The sequence below is a fragment of the Salvelinus sp. IW2-2015 genome, linkage group LG25 (assembly GCF_002910315.2).
Source record: "Salvelinus sp. IW2-2015 linkage group LG25, ASM291031v2, whole genome shotgun sequence".
Lineage (NCBI taxonomy): Eukaryota > Metazoa > Chordata > Actinopteri > Salmoniformes > Salmonidae > Salvelinus > Salvelinus sp. IW2-2015.
In genome coordinates, this window is record NC_036865.1 from 6340791 (window position 1) to 6354711 (window position 13921).

The 13921-nt window shown below is 44.1% G+C and overlaps 1 protein-coding gene across 1 annotated transcript in view; it reads left to right on the forward strand.

The window, feature by feature from the left end:
- Positions 1–8337: 8337 nt before the first annotated feature.
- The window catches only part of LOC111951684 (DNA nucleotidylexotransferase-like), a 146713-nt gene continuing 141129 nt past the window's right edge, over positions 8338–13921 (forward strand). Inside the window, exon 1 of the mRNA XM_070434881.1 lies at positions 8338–8559. Coding sequence (XP_070290982.1) covers positions 8366–8559 — 194 coding nt within the window. The 5' untranslated portion in view covers positions 8338–8365. The remainder of the gene's footprint in view (positions 8560–13921) is intronic.

Genomic DNA, 13921 nt, shown 5'->3' on the forward strand with positions numbered 1-13921 from the left:
TTCAGGCGTTCTTTTCAAACAGCTCTTACACTAAAAGGGCATTATCATCATTTTCACAATTTCAGAGTATTATTCCAACCTCACAGTGTGAAAACCACAGGAGGCTGCAGAGAGGACGGCTCATAATTCATAATAATGGCCGGAACGGAGCCAATGGAATAGCATCAAACACATGAAAACCATGTGTATGATGTATTTGATACCATTCCACTCATTCCGTTCCAGCCATTATCATGAGCCCGTTCTCCCCAATTAAGGTGCCAATCAAATCAAATCAAATCACATTGTATTAGTCACATGCGCCGAATACAACAGGTGTAGACCTTACAGTGATATGCTTATTTACGAGCCCCTAACCAACAATGCAGTTAAAAAAAAATACAGATAAGAATAAGAGATAAAAGTAACACGTAATTAAAAAGCAGCAGTAAAATAACAATAGCAAGACTATATACGGGGGGGTACCTATACAGAGTCAATGTGCGGGGCCACCGGTTATTTGAGGTAGTATGTACATGTAGGCAGAGTTATTAAAGTGACTATGCATAGATGACAACAGAGAGTAGCAGTGGTGTAAAGAGGGGGTGAGACTCTACCTACATGTACATACTACCTCAAATAACCAGTGCACCTGCACATTAACTCTGTATCGGTACCCTGTATATAGTCTTGCTATTGTTGCTTCACTGCTGCTCTTTAATTACTTGTTACTTTTATCTCTTATTCTTATCTGTATTTTTTTTTAACTGCATTGTTAGTTAGGGGTTAATAAGTAAGCATTTCACAGTAAGGTGTAACCTGTTGTATTCGGCGCATGTGACTACATTTTGATTTGATTTTAAATATATGGATGAGCGATGGCCGAACGGCATAGGCAAGGTGCAATAGATGGTATATAATAAAGTATATACATATAATATGAGTAATGTAAGATATGTAAACATTATTAAAGTGGCATTATTTAAAATGGCATTGTTTAAAGTGACTAGTGATTTATTTATTCAAGTTGCTAGTGATTGGGTCTCATGTAGGCAGCAGCCTCTCTGAGTTAATGATTGCTGTTTAGCAGTCTGATGACCTTGAGATAGAATCTGTTTTTCAGTCTCTCGGTCCCAGCTTTGATGCACCAGGCAGTGGCTTGGATGGTTGTTGTCCTTGATGATCTTTTTGGCCTTCCTGTGACATCGGGTGCTGTAGGTGTCATGGAGGGCAGGTAGTTTGCCCCCGGTGATGCGTTGTGCAGACCTCACCACCCTCTGGAGAGCTTTGCGGTTGAGGGTGGTGCAGTTGCCGTACCAGGCTGTGATACAGCCTGACAGGATGCTCTCGATAGTGCATCTGTAAAAGTTTTTCAAGGTTTTGGGTGACACGCCAAATTTATTCAGCCTCCTGAGGTTGAAGAGGCGCTGTTGCGCCTTCTTCACCACACTGTCTGTGTGGGTGGACCATTTCAGTTTGTCTGTGATGTATACGCAGAGGAACTTAAAACTTTCCACCTTCTCCACTGCTGTCCTTTCGATGTGGATAGGGGGGTGCTCCCTCTGCTGTTTCCTGAAGTCCACGATCATCCCCTTTGTTTTGTTGGGATTGAGTGAGAGGTTGTTTTCCTGACGCCACACTCCGAGTTGTTGGTGATCAAGCCCACTACTGTTGTGTCGTCTGCAAACTTGATGATTGAGTTGGAGGCGTGCATGGCCACGCAGTCGTGGGTGAACAGGGAGTACAGGAGAGGGCTGAGCACACACCCTTGTGGGGCCCCAGTGTTGAGGGTCAGCGTTGTGGAGATGTTGTTTCCTACCTTAATCACATGGGGGCGGCCCGACCCAGTTGCACAGGGCAGGGTTGAGACCTAGGGCTTCCAGCTTGATGATGAGCTTGGAGAGTACTATGGTGTTGAATGCTGAGCTGTAGTCAATGCACAGCATCGTCTGTGGACTTGTTGGGGCAGTATGATACCTGAAGTGGGTCTAGGGTGGCTGGTAAGGTGTAGGTGATATGATCCTTGACTAGTCTCTCAAAGCACTTCATGATGACAGAAGTGAGTGCTACGTGGCGATAGTCATTTAGTTCAGTTATCTTTGCATTCTTGGGTACACGAACAATGGTGGCCATCTTGAAGCATGTGGGGACAGCAGACTGGGATAGGGAGCGATTGAATATGTCCGTAAACACACTAGCCAGCTGGTCTGCGCATGCTCTGAGGAAGCGGCTAAAGATGCTGTCTGGGCCAGCAGCCTACGAGGGTTAACACATTTAAATGTTTTACTCACGTTGGCCACGGAGAAGTGGGGGGGGGGGCGCAGTCCTTGTCAGTCGGCCGTGACGTTGGCACTGTATAATCGTCCATCTTTCTGTTGGAAAGTTTGTCTGCCCTCTCTCTCTCTTCTGTTGTTAGAATGGATACTTCAGAGTCCCATTCAGAAATGTTCTTATAGAATAGATGTTTTGGCGGTTGTCGGTCCTCGCATTCACGGGTACATAATTTCTAGCTGCAGACTAGTAATTAGTATCGGAGAGTTGCTCTTATTCTGTCGGATCGATAGTCTCAGAGTTTAACCATGTGGTATGGTTAAAAGATTCAGCAACCATTACAACCTTAGCTCCCTCTGTGATCGAGGTACTGGTCTACTGGGAAATTCCCAAGGTGGGGGTTATACCCAGAACAGTAGGAAAGGGCTGTCCCATGACATCAATGTCTGTGCTCATGGGGCGGGCCTATGACTTAGTTAAACTCCGAAGGGATTTGGAGTTTCCTTCATTAACTTCTTTGGGGTAGGGGGCAGTATTTTCACGTCCGGATGAAAAGCATGCCCAGAGTAAACGGCCTGCTACAAAGCCATAGAATGTGCATATTATTAGTAGATTTGGATAGAAAACACTCTGAAGTTTCTAAAACTGTTTGAATGATGTCTGTGAGTATAACAGAACTCATATGGCAGGCAAAAACCTGAGAAAAGAATCCAACCAGGAAGTGGGAAATCTGAGGTTGGACGATTTTCAACTCAGCTCCTATTGAAGATACAGTGGGATATTGGTAATGTTGCACTTCCTAAGGCTTCCACTAGATGTCAACAGTCTTTAGAACCTTGTCTGATGCTTCTACTGTGAAGTGGGGCCGAAGGAGAGGGGATTGAGTAATGTCTATCATGACCTGAACATGCGCTGACCATGCGCGTTCATGTGAGAGCGAGCTCTGTTCCATCATACTTCTGAAGACAAAGGAATTCTCCGGTTGGAACATTATTGAAGAATTATGTTAAAAACATCCTAAAGATTGATTCAATACATCGTTTGTCATGTTTATACGGACTGTAATATAACTTTTTTAACTTTTCGTCCGTACTTTCCGCTGGACTTGCTCGCGCGTCGTGAGTTTGGAAAGTGTACTGAACGCTAGAACAACACGGAGGAATTTGGACATCAATGATGGACATTATCGAACAAAACAAACATTTATTGTGGAACTGCGATTCCTGGGAGTGCATTCTGATGAAGATCATCAAAGGTAAGTGAATGTTTATAATGTTATTTCTGACTTATGTTGACTGCACAATATGGCGGATATATTTGTGTCTTGATTGGGCTCTGAGCGCCGACTCAGATTATTGCATGGTTTGCTTTTTCCGTAAAGCTGACACAGCGGTTGCATTAAGGAGAAGTGCATCTAAAATTCCATGCATAACACTTGTATCTTTTAGCAATGTTTATTATGAGTATTCCTGTAAATTGATGTGACTCTCTGCAAAATCAAAGGATGTTTTGGAACTTCTGAACGTAACGCGCCAATGTAAACTCAGATTTTTGCATATAAATATGAACTTTACTGAACAAAACATACATGTATTGTGTAACATGAAGTCCTATGAGTTAGTAATACATTTTTTTAAATTTTATCTATATTTCAGCTTTTTGTGAATCCTCTCCTTGGCTGGAAAATGGCTATGTTATTCTGTGAATAGGCACTCACCTAACATAATCGTTTGGTTTGCTTTCGTCGTAAAGCCTTTTTGAAATCGGACACTGTGGCTGGATTTACAACAAGTGTATCTTTAAAATGGTGTAAAATACATGTATGTTTGAGGAATTTTCATTATGGGATTTCTGTTGTTTTGAATTTGGCACCCTGCAGTTTCACTGGCTGTTGAAGAGGTGGGATGCTACCATCTCACGTACCCTAGAGAGGTTAAACAGTTTAAAATCACATTACATAATTTCACAAATACTTTAATCTTTACTCATTCATTTTATACAACAATTAGATGCAAGCCTCACAACTGAGACTTGTATAAACAGAGTTATGCTAATGTGGCTGTATTGTCTCTCATGATTTTCACAAACATTAAATGAAATGGACCGGTCGTAGCTGGATTCTCCCCTGACCGTGTACACATTCTCCAAAACATGGACATTGTTCAGTTCTCAAGTTCTATGATAGAGAAGAGGTTCCTTTGTTCTCCTTTGAAACCTTCTCTCTATACTGCCTGGCCATGAGGAGAGAGACTCCTCTAGGAATTTATGAATTGCGATAACAGAGCCTGGGTGTAGGGGGAAGAGAGAGGTGTGGTGAGAGAGAGAGGGGGATGGTGCAGAGAGAGGGGGATGGTACTCGCTATCCCTAAAGAGGGCCACGTTATGACATCGGATTTGCTGAAGGGAGGGCGGGGGAGGGCTTTGTATGCACCGAGGAAGTTAGAGTAGCAGTGATCAAGTGTATTACACCCGCGTGTAGTTCAATCAATATGCTGATAGAATTTAGGTAGCCTTGTTCTCAAATTTGCTTTTGTCACGCCCTGATATGTTTCACCTGTTTCTTGTGTTTGTCTCCACCCCCTCCAGGTGTCGCTTATTTTCCCCAGTGTATTTATCCCTGTGCTTCCTGTCTCTCTGTGCCAGTTTGTCTTGTATGTTTTTAAGTCAACCAGCATGTTTTCCTGTGCTCCTGCTTTCTTTTTCTCTTTTGATAATCCTCCCGGTTTTGACCCTTACCTGTTTTCTGGACTCGCCTGCCTGGACATTCTGCCTGCCCTGACCTCGAGCCTGCCTCTGTACCTCCTGGACTCTGAACTGGTTTTGACCTTTTGCCTGTCCACGACCATTCTCTTGCCTACCCCTTTTGGATTGTTAATAAATATAAAATACTCTAACCATCTGCCTCCTGTGTCTGCATCTGGGTCTCGCCTTGTGCCCTGATAGCTTTGTTAAAATCCCCAGCTGCAATAAATGCAGCCTCAGGATATATGGTTTCCAGTTTACATAGAGTCCAGTGAAGTTCCTTGAGGGCCGTCTTGGTGTCTGCTTGAGGGGGAATGTACACAGAAGTGACGATAACTGATGAGAATTCTCTTGGGAGATAATATGGCCGGCATTTGATTGTAAGACATTCTAGGTTGGGTGAGCAGAGGACTTGAGTTCCTGTATGTTGTTATGATTACACCATGAGTCGTTAATCATGAAGCATACACCCCCGCTCTTCCTCTTCCCAGAGAGGAGTTTATCTCCACAGTTTTTATGAGAGTAAAGTCATACCATTCAACAAAAAAATCACGACAGCTGTGATGGAAACAGGAAGTTTCGGTACAATTTTGTAAATGCTGACAGATCATTTGTTCATTTGACATGGTGGGATCTTTTTGTGTCCGTAAAATGAATTATGCGAGAAATGGCGGTGGAAATGCCTTTATGCACAAATATTAATATAATAACGTTCAAAGTAAACTTGGAGTCGCGATGATATGGTGTGGAGTCCCACTACAACTCGGGAGACCATGCAGTTTACTAGGCTACAGATGAAATCAATTATGATGAACTTCACAAGGTGGTGAAAGTGCAGGGTGATCTTGATGCTCCTTTCCAATAAATATTGATGGTCTTGTTCTGTGGACACAATGCTTGACTGCCGTTTGTAAAATAAACATAATAATATTTGACAAATGATCCATAATAATCTCATGTAGACTAGCCTACCCACACAGCCTGGTCCTCTGTAGCTCCGTTGGTTGAGCATGGTGCTTGCAACGCCAGGATAGTGTGTTAGATTCCTGGGACCACCAGTAGGTAAAATGTATACACGCGTGACTGTTAATCGCTTTGGATAAAAGCGTCTGCTAAATGGCATATATTAGTATCTGCGAGCTGTAGTGGGCTAGAGTGCTCGTGCCAAGACCAGAGTAGGCACATTTGCTATTTAACGCAACAGTTTTTGTGACAAAACTAGTTGAAAATGCGATGGAAAAACATTGAACTTTAGATTTTTATTTGGGACATGCAAACTTGAGCAAAAATTTACATTTTGTGTGCACTACGTCATCGAGTCCGTTTGATGGAAAGGTGGAAAAACTTGCATATTTTCTTTGTGCGGATTTTCAAACATTTGCATGGACATCTGTCCCCAATTGGATGGAATCCTAGCTGGTGTCTACAAAAAAAGCTCAATCCAGACTACACTTTTGAAGCAAGTTTGGATTGCACTCTTGAAGGAAGTTTGGATATTTTAATCTATGTGACAAAATCCTTTGCGTGTTCTAGAGCAGCGTCGTGGCTAGCGTGGTGAGCTATGCCATTGTATTCTGGAAAGGGAACTTAGCCGAGGAGGACTTAAATAAGCTTGACAAAATCATCAAGAAAGCCAGTGCTACAATTGTCTGCAGTCTGGAATCAATGCAGAACATGTTCATAAAAAGGCTGAGAGCAAAGGCACACATGATCATGGACAATGACACACACACACCAACTCCACAGCACTGTAATGCAGCACAGGAGGAGCTTCAGTTAGCGCGGCTCATCCCGCCCAGAAGCTGCACAGAGAGCTTACCCACAGCCATGAGGCTTTTTAATGTGTAATTATTAACTGATTTATGTATTCTTAATATGAATGTTGCTGTTGCTCGTTTCCCCAAGGTAGGATAGACAACAACATTTCTTACCTCCTTTTAATCAGACTCTACTACTAAGACACTGGTGCCTTCATATGTATCTTATTATGTGTTTCTTATCATGTGTTTGTCATTGATACGTGTCTTGTCCTTATTGATGATGCTGAGTGATTAAACCATTTTCCAAGTTGGGATCAATAAAGTCATATTCTTCTCTCTACACCCTCAATTTGGACAAAATAGTCCTAATCATTGACCGATGGGCCATGGCATACCTACCTACACGAGTGCAAATCTTCTGTATAAGGTATCTCAAGGGGATGGCTGACCAGGAATCCCATGTGAAGCTGTCAGCTAATTAAGTGTTGGAGCAGATGGTGGAAGCGTGGTCTGGACATAATGAGATGCAGGGATGGGGAGGTGGACTGGACGTTGTGGTTGGACAGCTGTGGGGGTCTTGTGAGGTGACCAGTATCCCAGCAGTCCCCTGAGGCAAGGTTTTGCTCTAACCTGCAGTCCAGAATCCTGATTAACAATAATCTAAATGCAACTTTTTCTGACCCAGATTCATTATTATTATTATTATTTATTTTTTCAGGGGGTAGATCAGCTTCAATAGTGCAGATAGACTGTAGACTCCAATCTCCCATATATATCTTTTTAAATATATATATATACCACCCCTCTCCTAATTGGAGTAAACTAATGGACAACAACACTTAGGCCTCTACTTCCAGCTTATACACAATGTATTTTACAATAGTTCACTTTTGATTGTTTTTAATCACATCCTTCAGCTTCCATACACCCCTCACATCTATCTCTGAAGCACATCCAGTTTGATTTCTATTTTGCCATATATTTTCAACTGTGCTGTTTCACAAAAGTTCTGAACCTATATATATTTTACGGACACAGTATATTTGACATTAGTTATCTTGTTGTTTTTAATCCCACCCTTCAGCTCCACTCAACCCCTCCCATCTATCTCTTAACACCATCCATTTTTGATTTCTATTTGCCATATATTTTTCAACTGTGCTGTGATGTTTCACAAAAGTTTCATTACTATTGATTACATGGCTTTGCTTTTCCTCTCTGGATTCTATGTGGACTAACTTTCGATCCATTCAATGTGGATTCATGAAGTCTCTCTAATACTGAACGTTTTATCTGTTGATTTAAAAAAAAATGTTTATCCTTGGTTGAACTCCGTTCACTGTCATTTTTTGGATGTTGGCAGTTGATCTCTGCCTAATAAAACCCAAATCATAAACACCTGTTGCTTTGCCAGAGGTTTCCTGTCAGCCAGCCTCTCAGAGACCTCATTCAAACTGCCAGTTTGTCCTTGTGTCGACAAATAAGAGCCCAACAATTGTGGCATCACCAAAACAAGGCAAGAAGTGCGGGGCACAACACAGACTAGCGTTAGAAAGTAGCAAAAACAAGTTCCATGTTCAGGTGCTACACTTTTTGAAGCTCATCCCAAAGAGATGATCCATGCTAGCATGCTACCACGTGTGAAGAAAAGGCCAAGGCCAGTTGAGGCTGTTGCTCGGGGTCAGGAAGAGGTCAAGTTCAATGAGGTGACGGTGTACCTGGTGGAGAGGAAGATGGGCAGCAGTAGAAGGAGCTTTCTGACCAGCCTGGCCAGGTCAAAAGGCTTTCGAGTGGAATACGTCCTCAGGTAGGCCAACCAGCCCATTCTCTTTCTCAAGTCAAATAGAGTCTCTTATTGTTTTTCCTTAGTGATCAAATAAAGGGATTGATCATGTTATGGTAGGCCCTATGTGATTGTTTGCCATAAGTTCCTGGTCATAGTTTTGCTGCTCTATGCCTGATTGTGAGAAGTTTCTTGGTGCAAAGTGAGGACATTGTGCATTTAGCAGAGAGCAAAGATTATTACTTGATCTCATATAATCCCATAACATATGTTTAACAAGACTTCCGATGCAAGAGAACCCACACAGACGGAATCGCCCACCAGCTACCACACCATAGCCTGTATAACAGAGCACCTAGCCACACGTTCATTTAAGGCTGCTTATACGGTTCCTCCATATGCCTCTCCATGCTAATAAGGATCCATTGTGCCATAGCTGGGTGGCAGAGAAAAACTGAGCTGATCGAGCTCAGCCAGGCAGACCCAGCTGTATGGGCCTGCCTGAGGGGCACCGGTGGGAGTAGCTGAGCTGGGAGGCTGTAGAACAGACCTGCTGCCAACGCCGCATCGAGCCAGGCTGGGGCTGATGGCAGCATTCCCAGAAACACAGCTTGAACGCTCCTACGGTTACACTTGGCTTGATACAATTGTTTGAAACAAACCACAGCTAGGAAGTAGACAGTGTGTGTGTGTGTGTGTGTGTGTGTGTGTGTGTGTGTGTGTGTGTGTGTGTGTGTGTGTGTGTGTGTGTGTGTGTGTGTGTGTGTGTGTGCGTGTGTGGGTGTGTGAAGTAGGGAAGTTGGAAGGCTTCTTTGTGCGTGTGCGTGTGCGTGTGTGTGTGTGTGTGTGTGTGTGAGCATGCCTCAAACTGACATTCTACCTAGCAGACTATTTGATATCAGCTGCAACCATACATTTTTTTTTATATAGATACTGAACAAAAATATAAATGCAACATGCAGCAATTTGAACGATTTTACTGAGTTTCAGTTCATATAAGGAAATCAGTCAATTGAAATTAATTCATTAAGCCCTAATCTATGGGTTTCACATGACTGGGCAGGGGAGCAGCCATGGGTGAGCCTGGGAAGGTGGTAGGCCAACCACTTGTGACCCAGGCCCACCCACTGGGGAGCCGGCCCAGTCAATCAGAATTAGTTTTCCCCACAAAAGGGCTTTATTACAGACAGAAATACTCCTCAGAGTCGTTAGCTGTACAGTTGGCTGATCTCAGATGATTCCGCAGGTGAAGAAGCCGGATGTTGAGGTCCTGGACCGGCGTAGTTACATGTGGTCTGCGGTTGTGAGGCTTGTTGGACGTAACGCCAATTTCTCTAAAATGATGTTGGAGAGAAAAAACGTTAAATTCTCTGGCAAAACTTGAGACATCAGTGGCTTTCTGTTGTATGACAAAACTGAACATTTTAGAGTGGCCTTTTATTGTCACCAGCTCAAGGTGCACCTGTGGAATGATCATGTGTTTAATCAGCTTCTTGATATGCCCCACCTGTCATGTGGATGGATTATTTTGGCAAAGGAGAAATGTTCACTAACAGGGATGTAAACAAATGTTTGCACAAAATGTGAGAATTAAGCTTTTTGTTCTTATGGACATGTCTGGGATCTTTTATTTCAGCTCATGAAACATGGGACCAACACTCTACATGTTGAGTTTATATATTTGTTCAGTATATTTAACATCATGTAAAAGGTATTTCAAATACATTTTAAAATGTATGTAATACTTTAAACTGTATTCCAGAGATAAATATACTGTGCCTTCGGAAAGTATTCAGACCCCTTGACTTTTTCCACCTTTTGTTACGTTACAGCCTTAATCTAAAATGCATTTAGAAAAAATCCTAGGCAATCTACACACAATAAACCATATATTTATTTAAAAAAAGAGAAACAACTTATTTACATAAGTATTCATACCTTTTGCTATGAGACTCGAAATTGAGCTCAGGTGCATCCTGTTTCCATTGATCATCCTTGAGATGTTTCTACAACTTGATTGGATTCCACCTGTGGTAAATTCAATTGATTGGACATGATTTGGAAAGGCACACACGCCTGTTATTTAAGGTCCTACAGTTGACAGTGCATGTCAGAGCAAAAACCAAGACATGAGGTCATAGGAATTGTCAGTAGAGCTCTGAGACAGGATTGTGTCGAGGCACAGATCTGGGGAAGGGTACCAAAAAATGTATGCAGAATTGAAGGTCCCCAAGAACACAGGGGCCTCCATCATTCTTAAATGGAAGAAGTTTTGAACCACCAAGACTTTTCCTAGAGCTGGCTGCCCGACCAAACTGAGCAACCGGGGGGCGTTGGTTAGAGGGGTGACCTAGAACCCGATGGTCACTCTGACAGAGCTCCAGAGTTCCTCTGTGGAGATGGGAGAACCTTCCAGAAGGACAACCATCTCTGCAGCACTCCACCAATCATGTCTTTATGGTAGAGAGGCCAGATGGAAGCCACTCCTCAGTAAAAGGCACATGACAGCCCCCTTGGAGTTTGCCAAAAGGCACCTAAAGGACTCTCAGACCATGAGAAACAAGATTCTCTGGTCTGATGAAACCAAGATTGAACTCTTTGGCCTGCATGCCAAGCGTCACATCTGTAGGAAACCTGGCACCATCCCTACGGTGAAGCATGGTGGTGGCAGCATCATGCTGTGGGGATGTTTTTCAGTGGCAGGGACTGGGAGACTAGTCAGGATTGAGGGAAATATGAACGGAGCAAAGTACAGAGAGATCCTTCATAAAAACCTGCCCCAGAGTGCCCAGGACCTCAGACTGGGGTGAAGGTTCAGCTTCCAACATGACAACGACCCTAAGTACACAGCCAAGAAAACACAGGAGTGGCTTCGGGGCAAGTCTCTGAATGTCCTGGAGTGTCCCAGCCAGAGCCGGACTAGAACCCAATCAAACATCTCTGGAGAGACCTGAAAATAGCTGTGCAGCGACGCTCCCCATCCAACCTGACAGAGCTTGAGAGGATCTACAGAGAAGAATGGGAGAAACTACCCAAATACAGGTGTGCCAAGCTTGTAGCATGTGACGTAGACGCTGGGGGTCGAGAGGCAGGTGCAGGTGGTAAGATTAATATAACAAAGAACATGGAATGAGCATCTTGACATGAAACACAGAAACAATTTTGCCTTGGGAGAGAACCTGAGGGAGTGCCAGATAAAGGGGAGGTAATAAGTTGGGTAATAGAGTTTAGGTGTGACTCCTAATGAAGCACAGGTGCTAGTAATCATTGATGCCAGGTGCGCATAATGATGCTTACCAGGACCAGTGGTTAGTAAACCAGCGACGTCAAACGCCGGAGGGAAGGAGCAGGAGTAGACGTGACAGTACCCCCCTGTGACGGCTCCAACGGATTATGTTGAGATCCAGAATGTCCTCCACCGGATTCCAACTCTGCTCCTCTGGGCCATACCCCTCCCAGTCCACCAGATAATGGAGCCGACCGCCACGGTATCGGGAGTTAAGTAGGGATCTGACGGCATAGGCGGGACCTTCCTCGACATCCAGGGGGGGTGGAGAGGTGTCGTAGGGGACAGCATCAGCCAGGAGACCAGGAACCACCGGCCTGAGAAGGGAGACATGAAAAGAAGGTGAGATACGGTAGTCACTGGGAAACTGTAACCTATACATCACCTCGTTGACCCTCTGGAGAACCTTGAACGGCCCACAAACCGGGGGCTCAGCTTCTTGCAGGGCAGGCTGAGTGGGAGGTTCCTGGTAGAGAGCCAGACACAATCCCCAGGATGGAACACGGAAGTCTTACTGCGGTGGCACTCTGCCTTCACCTTCTGATGGTGGACGGCTTGCTGGAGTCTCGCGTGAGCCAGTTCCGCTTGGACCTCCTTGCGCAGTCCTCTTCTGAATAGCGTACGAAGCGCCTGCTCATTCCATCCTCTGGATGCTGCTACTGTCCGGAAAGTGAGGGTGTACTCGGCAGCAGTCTGGTCCTACTTCCGTAGTTGGCGTAGGCGCTCAACCCCTCTCTGCCCACCGGTGGATGATCGAAGATATCTCTGAACAGAGCCATGAACCCCTCATGTGAATCCAGCTCCTCCTCTCCTTTCTCCCAGACGGCCGTGGTCCATTCCAACGCTCGCCTAGTCAGCAGAGAGGGTGGGACAAACGGGCATCGCTGACCTGGGCGGGTTGCTGAATGGGCTGGTGTGCTGAGTCAACTGGTGGCAGAGTATCCTCTGCTAGTTGAAGGCAACGCCTCAAGCAGTTTTGAAGATTGCTCATTAAGAAATGCTAGCGGCCATAACTGAAGCCAAACGAGAGTTGTCCTGGGGGTGTGGTTTGATGTGAGTGTGTTATGTTCGCATATTGTACCCTGGTAGGTACTGTTGTTTGTCCCTCCTGAGTCACTGTAGCAACAACATAGCCACTTCCTTAAAATAGTCAAGAAATCATGAAATCTGTAATTAATTTAGACGTTTTTGCCGAGGAGGTTTTAGTTGTACAATTTTACATTTCGCTAACTTGTTTGGTGCAGTATTTCTCAAGTAAAAAAATGTGCATGAAAAACTAGTAAGTTTGGGAAAGTCTGGCTGCGTACTCAGGACTGATTTCTGAGATACATAACATGTCTACAACTTCATCATCTGCAAGCTGTCAAACTATTGAAATAAAGCACAAGCTTAACACTGTTTATCAGTGTCCCAAATCACTTGCTAGCTAGCTATGTTCCAACTCTGTTTGTCAATGAAGATAGCAAGTAGTAGCTAGCAGGCACATTGAGCAGCCAGGCCACAATCACCTAATCAAGTCACTGGCGAGTGGCCATTTCGTTTTTTACAACTTTCTCACTATCTATTACCAGAGTGTGAGTCTGTCTGGCAGTGTTTAATAGGGAATCATGTTACAAAATCGTTCGCGCGGGAGACACACGCAAGATTGTTCACGAATGGGTTTTGGACAAGTTGCAGTTGGGATACAAGTGCGCTCTGATCAGCTCAATTCTCATTTTGACCAAAAAAGTGGCAGATTCGAGTGATTGACACTATCAAACACATCAGCAAGTGACCATTCCATAAAGGGCTTAGGGCAAAGGGTTATTTCAGCATAAAATTGCGATGTGTTGTCTTATGTAAACAAGTCTGAGGCACTGCATATTGGGCAAGTCTATCTCACTCTCTGGAGTTTCTGGCTGCTATGCTTGGATAGAGTGTGCGCAGCTGATAGAGCAGAATAAGCACAGCTGCTTCTCTCATGTTAGTGGGGACTGGGCAAGTGGGCATGATCGTAATCCATAGACAACCTTCCAATAAATCATGATGAACTCACTTACAAATCTCAGTTTTGGACGAGACTGATCTATTTACACTTTGTAGTACATCTGACACTATAAT